Here is a 10,510-nt window from a genome sequence, read left to right as displayed (position 1 = left end):
TAGGGGACATATGTCCCAGAATAAAGTTATTTTTTCATTTCATTTTATAAAATATCTTTCAAAATCATTCAGAAACAACTTTTTATAGTATAATTTAACCAATCTGAAGGGTCAGGGGTTCAGTACTTTGTAAGCAAGTCCTGTTTAGGAACAACGGTCATACATGGTGGTGATTTTTTCAAGATCACGCTCAACTACCAGCTTTTTTTCCAACTAGGGATACCAACTTTATAAGGCTAAAGTGGACCCTAGTGGAACTCCAAAACCAAAGTTCTGCTTCACAGCCACAGTAATAGAATAAGTAATTACCACAGCCAGATTCAACCCGGATCCTTGGAATTAAGAGCTCCATATTTTTTACAGTATCTTACTCGTGTTTTCTTGGTATATTAATAGGGGTATTCATGATGTTTAGTTTAACATGTTAAAGCGTGTTAAATGGAAAAAGTTATGTTAAATGGAGAACCATTTCCTTATTTTACCTTATTAAAACGATATAACATATAACATGGTTGAAAGCGTATTACAAGGTCTGCTAAATGGAGAATGGCGTCATGCAACAGACCAGCTGAGCTCTATTTCGTCGTGTTAGGTTACTTGCTCCTAGTTTGTGTTTTGATTGTCTTAGTGTTGTTTTGGACTTTTTTAAACGAGATAATCAGTTGCCAAATCTTCACATTTTTACTTTTCACTGACTTTAGGCATGTTGCAATAAATTACTCTAATCAAAACTTAAAAGCAAACAATACCAAAAAAAAGTTTTCGGAGGAAAGTTTACTAAACAAGTTGCTAAGAAAATCCGCAGGGAGCTCTCATGCATTTAACATTTAACATGACTTTAAATAGGGCTGCTCACAATTTTATACTTATAGCATTTAACATGATAAAACATTTTACATTTAACACAATATTATGAATACCCCTAAAATAGAAAATATCAAAACGACCATACTTCGAATAGAGTGGTACCCAGTAGATAACCCCATTCCCTTCATGTGTCAGAAATGACCAGGAAGGTTATAAAAAAATTAATATTTTCTGTCACATTTTACATGGAAATGCATTTCTGGCAGTTCTACAATTCTTACTAATTAGCATATTAATTCGATAAAGTAAATTAATATTTTCTGATTAGTAATATAATCTAGAAATTAATATTTTATGTCACATTATCGCGAAAATTCTATTTCTAATTGTTCTAAATCTCTTACTAACTAGCTAATTAATTAATTTGATAAAGTAAGGAACGAGGATGATTTTTTGACAGTAAAAAGAACAAAAATATGCAATAAAAAACCCAAAATCGTGCAACAAAATCTCGAAAAAATTAAAATTTTGAATGAAACATCAAAAACCATGCAATAATCAACTTTTATTATGTAATTCATAACATTAGCATGCACAAAATTGGTTTATCTCACCTCCTTGCACTAAAATAAACCCACTAAGTACTTGAATAACTTTGGCAAAAATACATAAAAAACTAAATTACTTTAATTAAAAATTTTAAATTTTATCTCTAATTATGGATTAAAGGGAAGCTAACTATATTTATAATTTATCGCTTTTGTTAGGAGAATCGGAAAAACTAAGTTTTAAAAAGCTTAAATCAATCAAATATAAAGGTTTAGAGAAATTAAGCAAAGAGTATTTAAAAAATCAACTATTTGATTTGAAACATTGGATTTTACATTGCCAAATAATGGAATTCTTTATTTAAATAACAGTCACCAAAATTTTAAAAGTAATTCCTTAAAATGTGTAAAATAGTATAGCAACTCCAAAATGTACAATATAATATATTCCAATTTTTGTGAAGGTTTCACAAAATTTATAGCTTGGAAACAAAAAAATACAATTGTACGAAAAATTGGTGATATTGTCAAAATAATGACTTTCTTCAGTAATAAAAAAAAATAAAAATTAGTAATATTTCTGATTAATTTTTGTTCGTAACGAATATCTGTTAATATTTTTATAACTAACTGAAAAATCTATTTTGAACTATGTATTCTACAGCTAAATTTTCCATCCTATAATCAAAGAAAACCAAATTCGACTCACTTTGGAAGTATCTTCATGACTGTACGACAGAACAAATTCCACAATGTCAACTGCAGACCTTGATCGTGGGACAGCTGACTGCCAATGCCAGACAAATAGATAACCCCGATGACCTTTGTACTACAAGAACTACTCTCCTTCTTCAGTGATGATCGGCCGGAAACTGATACAGAAGCTCAATCACACCATGATTAGGTCAAAGGTATCGATTTTTAAAAATGAATCGATTTTAAATGATATCGAACCATTTGGAAAAGATGGTGGTTAATAAAGTGAAAACGTGTATCAGTAGATAGAAACTAAACTTTTTTTTTCTATTATGTTTATCTTTTTTTTTTTACATTTTATAAAACAAAACCTAACCTTTACATGAAACATATAAATGTATGACTGTGTGTAAATATCCTGTTAAGGCGACTACATATGGCAGTTCTACCGAAGCGTAGTACGATACGAGCAGCCCTTGATAGCATGACTACACTGTCACGACAGTAAATTTCATACTTTATAGGATGGCAGCGGCTGTGACAATAGTCACTATAATTGTAATTGTTATTATAATCGCCGAATATAATTATAATTAATATATAAGAAGATGGTCAGGGTTGCGGTCAAAAGTGAAACAAAAATAGTTTAAAAATATTTATTTTCCGACGTTTCGCCCCACTTTGCAGGGCTTCATCAGGGCTAAAAAGATACAAAATGATACAATGATAAGAATGAAAAAAAAAAAAAAAACAAGTAACAATGGCAAGAGTAAAAATTTCTTAATAAAAATACGTAAAATATAAAGCTAAAAAAGTACAGGAGATGCACATAAAACAAAAACAATATGGGGAAAGAAAGAAAGAATAGAGATAAAATAAACGTCATGAAAGAATAATAAAAATAAAAATAAATAAATAAATAATAATAATGATATAAAATGACAATAAATGAGCAAAGAGCAAGTCAGGACAACATACCTGCTCCAAGGAATCGGTTGAACAGAAAGAAACAATGAAGCGGAAGCGTGGAGGAGGTAGCAAGCAAACTGTTTAACGGTTTTATTTCGATTTCAAATACGTCGCGTATACAGAAAGTAGTGATAAAGATATGAAGAAAAATGAAAAATGATAAGAGAAAAATGCAGAATGATACAGTACATAGTTATTACATGATAATAATAATAACTAAGCAAAATTAGAATGATAAATAGTTGTAAACTATTTTTGTTTCATATATAGGAAGATGGTCAGGGTTGCAGTCACAAGTGAAACAAAAATAGTTTACAACTATTTCCTTTTCCAACGTTTCGCCTCACTTTGCAGGGCTAAAAAGATACAAAATGAAACTATGTTAAGATAAAATGATAGAAATAAAAATAAAAAGATACAATGAAAAGAATAAAAAAACAAGTAACAAAGGCAAGAGTAAAAGTTTCATATAAAAATACGTAAAATATAAAGCTAAAAAAGTACAGATGTATATAAAACAAAAACAATACGGGAAAAACATTTCATATACATGAAATATATAAATATATTTTTGTTTCACTTTTAACCGCAACCCTGACCATCTTCTTATATATCAATTTTTACGGTCAACTATATATATAATTATAATTAATTCATTATGAGCATTAATAATGTAATAATCTTGATCGATTCTATAAATAAATTATTCATGATATATTTTTGCAAGCACAATGATAAACAAAAAAGAAAGAACTCATAAATAATTTTAAATACAGTCAAGGTGATTTCTTTATGAAAAAAAAAAATGAGCCGAACTAAGGGAACGAAACAAAAGATAAAAATCAACGGCAAAAACAAAAATTAGCATTTCCAACAAACAAATCATAAAAATAAGTTTAAATAATACAACATAAAAGATAATTATGCTTCATTGTAACCTGCATTGTTTCAACCGGATCTTGATTTCCTGGCAAACGGCTGGTAGACTTCCTTGTTGGCCGTACTCGGGGAATAATTAACCGGTGATTTAGAAGTTACCTAGTAAGTTTTTCAATCAATCTCTATAATTAACTTGGAAATTGGAAGATATTATAAAGCATGGGTGGGTATACATAAAGCCAAAGCGAGTCTACATTTCGGTATTTTATTTCATTTAATATCGCAATCGAATCTAAAAACGTGAATTTCCATTGACAACTCAGATTTGAAATATTTACAGATTACAATACTTCTCCAAATTGTTAAATATGAAAATTAAAATCTGTACCGCTACGAGCCATGAAGAGTAAAGGGTTCAGTGCTTGGCAAGGAAGTACTGCTTCTTGAACAACAGTTGTGCAAGGTGGTGATTTATTCAAGTGAAATATACGAAAGTAAAAAAAAAATAATGGTGTAAAATATAAAATTAAAAATGATATAATATAAAATAAGATTCGACCCATTCCCATTTATGCTAATAGATAACAAGAGACGTAACCTATTTGCAATATTAAATCCCTCTATATTTCAAAAAGTACGCACGTGTTACACTGAAGGTGCTAAAATAAATAAAGGTACCAAATAATTTTTATAAAGTTAGGATTAAGCGTCTAATTTGACTTGACAATGAATTACTACGTTATCTAATCAGTAATCTATACATTTACGTTAATCTGGAATAATTTATTGGTATAGCGTACCTTCATTCCGAGGAAATAATAAATAAAACGTAAAACAAACATACCTTTGAGTGTGTGTGATAGTTGTTTACTTCAAGAACTGTTAGTGGGTGTTTGACCATGAAGAAGCACGTTTTGCGTAATATATAATTGCATGACCCGTCTACAGTAGATTGAATAAACAGCCAGCCTCCGACACCACAGGCCAAATAAGGAGAGGAAAACTAATGAGTTGGGTAAGTTTAATATGAGAATTAGAATAATAACATTTTCAATTAATTCGACAATAGATGTATTATTACTTTTAAAAGTAAGTTTTAGTAAATAATCGATTTTTAAGGAGTAGTAAGTGTTTCATGTTACTAGAGGTGTAGGGGGTGACCGAAAGAAAACATTATGATTGTTAGTAGAATTTTGTATGACTGGGCTATATAGATCTAACATTGAGGTGGTTGATGATGATGGTGGATGTTAACTATTGCTATGAGGACTATTCTTTCTTCTTTCTTCCCCCCCCCCCCGCATCTCTAAGTCTCTTCTCCCTCTGCTGCTGGGAACCACTCAAGTAAATCTACTCACTCATGGTGGATATTAATGATGAGTTAACAGAAAAAAGGATGGACGCTTCTCTGGTTGAGGGCAAGATGGCTATCTCACACTCATCTGGGTTGCTTCTCTGGCCACCAAGAGCGCTGGAGGAGGCAAGCTTCGGATGCTGGCCATTGGTCCTATACCATTTCCGATTCAACCTTTCCGTTGCCGCAGGTTACCGGAACAGTAAGAAAAGATGAAACATGGAGAGTTGAGGCAGAACGGAGAGAGTGAAAAAAAAAGAGTTAAAACCCACAATAGGCATTAAAACGACACCAAGTGAAGCCAAATAAACAAACTCACAACCCTATAGTTCAATTTGGAGGGGAATGGAGGAGCCTGAAATAAATCACTACTGGGAGTGCGGTCAAAAGTGAAACACAAATAAGTTGGTGTAACCTATTTTATTGTGCCAACATTTCGGCTAGAGTTTCTAGCCTTCTTCAGGGCTAGGAACAGAACAAGATAACAACCACAGTAAGTATAGAAAATAACAAAGAAAGTATAAACAGAATAACATAAAATGAATAATTTTACAAAATAGAACTAATAAAATGAAGTGATGAGAGAAGCGGGAAATAAAATGTATACATAGGTAATTGAAAAAGTAGGTAAAATAACATAATGGTATAATGATAATGATATGATACAGCATGTACAGAATACTACCCAGTAGTAGAACTCAAAAAAATTTTATGAACATATTTTTAACCGTAAATCATTAATTTTGAATTACTCATTAACAAACAAAACCGAATAAAATGGACGCGTTTACAAGACGCCAGCTAGGAAAAACTGAGTTCCAATGTTAATACAAATATTTCAAGTTCGGACGGAGAATACTAATACGACAGAAGTATTTTCCCTTCAGTATTTTGACCTTCACTATTTAAATAACACTTTTATGATCTGTTATTAAAACTTAATAACACATTGTATAACTATCTATTTTTTGTCAACGTTTGTAATTATGTTTTCTAGTTTATTTAACCAGATAAAAATTATTTGCAATTTTCGTATAAATCGTGGAAAAATAAGTTTTATCGATACCTGAAAGCAGAACTTGATGAGTATACCAAGTATAGGTAGGGGGAATAAAAAATGGCGGCTGTTTCAAAACCTTAAAAAAAAAATATTAATTTTTCATTCGGAGCTCTATATCTTAAAAATTACAAACAACACGAGAAAATCTACGAGAACATTATTTAAAGAAGAGTAAATTTGCTGAAATATTAGCCCTAAAAGAGCTATTTACGTCCAATAGTTCTCGAGATATAGCTTTTTAAAAAGCAAAATTTCTTTAAAATCTACTGAAAGATTAGTAGTTAGTTTTTGAGAAATCTATATCTCAGGAACTATGTGACGTATAGATGTCAATTAGCACTCAAATTAAACCTAGTTTAATGGACTATAAAGAAGTTTATGACCTTTACCTTCGTAGGTATAATAGTTTTCATGATATTTGCTAAAATAAATTGATTTATACTTGTTCCGACAATAAGTTTGATTTATTAAAAACTTCATTTCAGAAACCATTGGACGTACAGATGTCTACCAGCGCCCAAATTAAAGCTTAATAAATTTACTACAAAATAGTTAATTATGTTTATCTTTGTAGGAGTAGTAGTTTTTATGTTATTTGACAAAATAAACTCACACAATGTTAATTTCTAGTTGTTTGTATAAAATGTTGGATTTTGAAAAAATATATCTCTAGAACCATAAGACACACATATGTCTGCCAACACTCAAAATAAAGGAAATTTAACTTACTATAAAGTGGGTATGACACTTATCTTATTATAGGGGTAGTAGTTTTTATGATATTCACATATGAATATAAATTTGGCACATGAAAATTTGTCCGAACAACTATAAATAAATTTATTTGAGCAAATTTCATGTAAACTGTTACTCGTACGAAGATAAACATCATAAACTACTTTATAGATTATTAAACTAGCTTTAATTTGAGTGCTAATAGACATCTGTACGTCAAATAGTTTTTGAGATATAAATTTTTCAAAATAAATTCACTAACTACTGATCTTTCAGTACGTCCCATACAACATTTTTATGTTGTTTTTTAAAAAAAACTATATCTCGAAAACTATTTAACGTAAATAACTCTATTATGGCTCATATTTTAGCCAATTTACTCTTCTTTAAATGACGTTCTCTTAGGTTTTCTTGTGTTGTTCCTACTTTTTGAGATATAAAGCTCTGAAAGAAAAATTAGTTGTTTTTTTTATAGCTTTGAAACAACCGCCATTTTTTATTCCCCCTACCTATACTTGGTAGACTCATGAATTTTGACTATTAATTATACATAGTTTTCATTAAAGTAATCAAAAATTAGGATGAGATAACTGCCTTTTTTCTCCTTCGGCTGTTGTACTAATGGGAGCGGAGGGGGAAACCCATAATCAATCAGGTGACATTTCAGCACGGAAAAGGAGAATTAAACTAAAATTATAAGAACATTTTATACAATTGGTATTTTCTTAAAAAAAATATATTTTTTACTTAATTAATAATTTGTTTCAATAATATGGGTACGCCCACCGAATGTTACCACACTACACCGAAATGTTACTAGTAATAATGTTATAACAAAATTTGAATATAATTTTTGTCGATTCCTACAATGTTAACCAATCAATAGCAAAATGTTAAAATATATTGGTGTTTACTTTTATCAAGAGCAGAATGTCAGAAGCTAATATTTTCAATAAACCATGTAAACACAAATATAATTAATATTATATTAATAACATTTCGTAATTAACTGATTTAAATTCTTGGCATCTAAACTATCAATAACACGTATTATTAGTAACATTATATAATAAATGTATAAACTCATTTTCGCAATGCAGATGGAAGTAACACTTATATTTTTTGTGCAGGCTCTAAAACTCAATATAACCATTATAATAAAAACATAAAAAATTATTGGTTCCTTAACCTCATCTCTTGTGAACACGTTTGCACAAGAAATGAAAAATAGGGAAAATGAAAATATTTTGTAAGGAAGTACTCGTTCTAGAACATCGGTGTGCAAGGAGGTGATTTGTTCATGATCGCGTTCAAAAAATGAAAAATAGGTAAGTTATAAATCTAGAAGATAATGGGACAAAGATAAAAGAAATGATAGTGTACATACCATACAATGATGTTTTAAATATCACAATTCAATAATGAACAGGACTTACCTGGAAAAAAATAAGAAAATATAAATTTGAAACAATGGTAAAAATTTCAACATCAAAAACAAAATGCCTTATGCTATTCAAAGAAGAATAAATACTCAACCATTTAATATTTCAGTTATACAGGTTTCACCAAGAGAATAAATTAAAACATCTTCCTCTAATGTACCTTAAATTTCATTTATTTGAAATACATAACCATCTCAAATTTTTACTAGTAATGAAAAACGAATAAATGTTAACTATGAAGAGATTTGATGATTAACTTCAGGGGATAAGAGGAAAAATATTTTCTAGGTTTAAAACACATTTCAGTAACATAAATGTATTATGTACCGTTCGATAGTAACAGATTTTAGAAAAATACAGTACAACGTAAAAAGTCTTAGAAGGTAGCGGAGAATGACGAGAACCGCTTAAAAAAAGTTCTGTTCTCATGAAACTTAAGAGAACAGACCATTTTTTTTTTTTATCAGTAGGATAAATGTTTTCGTCACCATATATGAGCCTACAGTAAGATACCTGGGAATTCACCTAGATCACCCCCTTACCTGGAATCACCATATCAACATTAAACTAACTCAGACTAATGCAAGGTTAGCAATGCTATATCCTATCCTAAACAGAAATTCTAAACTAAAACCAGGAACAACTGTTCTTATATTTAAATTGATCCTCAGGCCACTGCTACTAAGAATCGCAGTTAATGCTCCTTGGTTCATAAGAAATAACCAATTGCATCGCTAATTACAAATGGAGTAAATAGAAGATTATATCAAAAAACGGTTCATGAAGTTCCACTCCCAGTTCCCGACAGTTAAAGGAGCAGTGACCTACAACCTGGGAAAACCAACCTCAACCCGAAGACTGAAGCCCAGACTGCTGCAGGACATTCTTTTATAAATTTTTAATAAATATAAAATTAATTCATAGTCACACTACCTCTATTTACTTATTATTATTTATTTTTTCTCTTTTCTTCTCTCTTCCCTTTTTCAAATTAACTTCTTTTTTTTTTACTATTAGAAGGCAATTGTTTGTTTTATTTAAGTGTACCAATATCATTATTTTTTTTTATTAATTTTACTTTCCTCTTTTATTAAGAAGCATTATTCTTATCTATTTATTTTCTTTTAATAAGAACATTGTGTATAGTTAGGGGTGTCATTTGTATGACTATACCCCCTCATAATCAACTGTTAAAAATATATATATAATAAGTTATATCAACCATGTAAGGCCCACCAGGCCAATCTGGAATAAAAAAAAAAAATATGAGTCTTTCAATTAATACAACAATTACATAAAATGAATTTAATTATTTTCAGTATTGATTCTATAACAGTTTAACCCTGAATAAATTGACGCAGAATGTAACTTTTAGTAGCCAGCTAGCTGTGTTTTCATATTTCTGCCATACTTGAATTGAAAATGAATAATGTTAAAATTTTTCCAACAAGAAAAAAAATAATAAAATTACTTTAATCTGTCAACTAAAGTGTTCATTTTTAGAAACGTTTCAAAACAAGGTCCTTGGAATCGCAGTGAATGCTCTTAGTTTGTAAGTAATAGCCAATTGCATCGGGCATAACAAATGGACTCAATAGAAGACTTCATCAGAAAAACGGTTCATAAAATCCCACGCTTGGAAAATCCAACCTCATCTAGAAGACTGAAGCCCCAAACTGCTCCAGGACATACATTCTGTTATACTTTCCATATTTATCTATAATTCACATTACTAATATTTTTTTTCTATGCCCTTTTCTCAAATTATTTTCATTCTTTTTTATTTCAAAATTAGAAGTTCATTATATTTTGTAACAAATTAATAAAGAATGTGATTGTTATTATTATTAAGTTTTCTTTCTCTCTTCTTAATAATTATAATTTCTATCTATTTATTTTATTTTATACCGAAGTAAATAGTTGGGAGTGTCGTTTGCCAGAGACTTTACTGAATTGTTAAACAAAAAATTATCTTACTATTAACGATATAAGCCCTACCAGACCATAGGAACTAGTATTG

The 10,510-nt window shown here is 29.8% G+C and overlaps 1 protein-coding gene across 2 annotated transcripts in view; it reads right to left on the bottom strand.

Moving 5' to 3' along the window:
* Nt5b (5' nucleotidase B) overlaps positions 1 to 10,510 on the bottom strand; it is a 162,434-nt gene that overhangs the window by 133,963 nt on the left and 17,961 nt on the right. Inside the window, exon 1 of one of the 2 annotated variants that reach the window (XM_067050903.1) lies at positions 2,065 to 2,233. The exons of the other annotated variant lie outside the window; for it this stretch is intronic. Coding sequence (XP_066907004.1) covers positions 2,065 to 2,081 — 17 coding nt within the window. The 5' untranslated portion in view covers positions 2,082 to 2,233. Of the gene's footprint in view, positions 1 to 2,064; positions 2,234 to 10,510 lie in introns of those variants that run through there. 2 annotated transcript variants of the gene reach the window in all.

Source organism: Halyomorpha halys, unplaced genomic scaffold (genome assembly GCF_000696795.3).
Source record: "Halyomorpha halys isolate HHAL.00 unplaced genomic scaffold, Hhal_1.1 Scaffold1083.1, whole genome shotgun sequence".
In the NCBI taxonomy this organism is placed as follows: Eukaryota; Metazoa; Arthropoda; class Insecta; order Hemiptera; family Pentatomidae; genus Halyomorpha; species Halyomorpha halys.
This window is presented reverse-complemented; position numbering and strand designations above follow the sequence as displayed.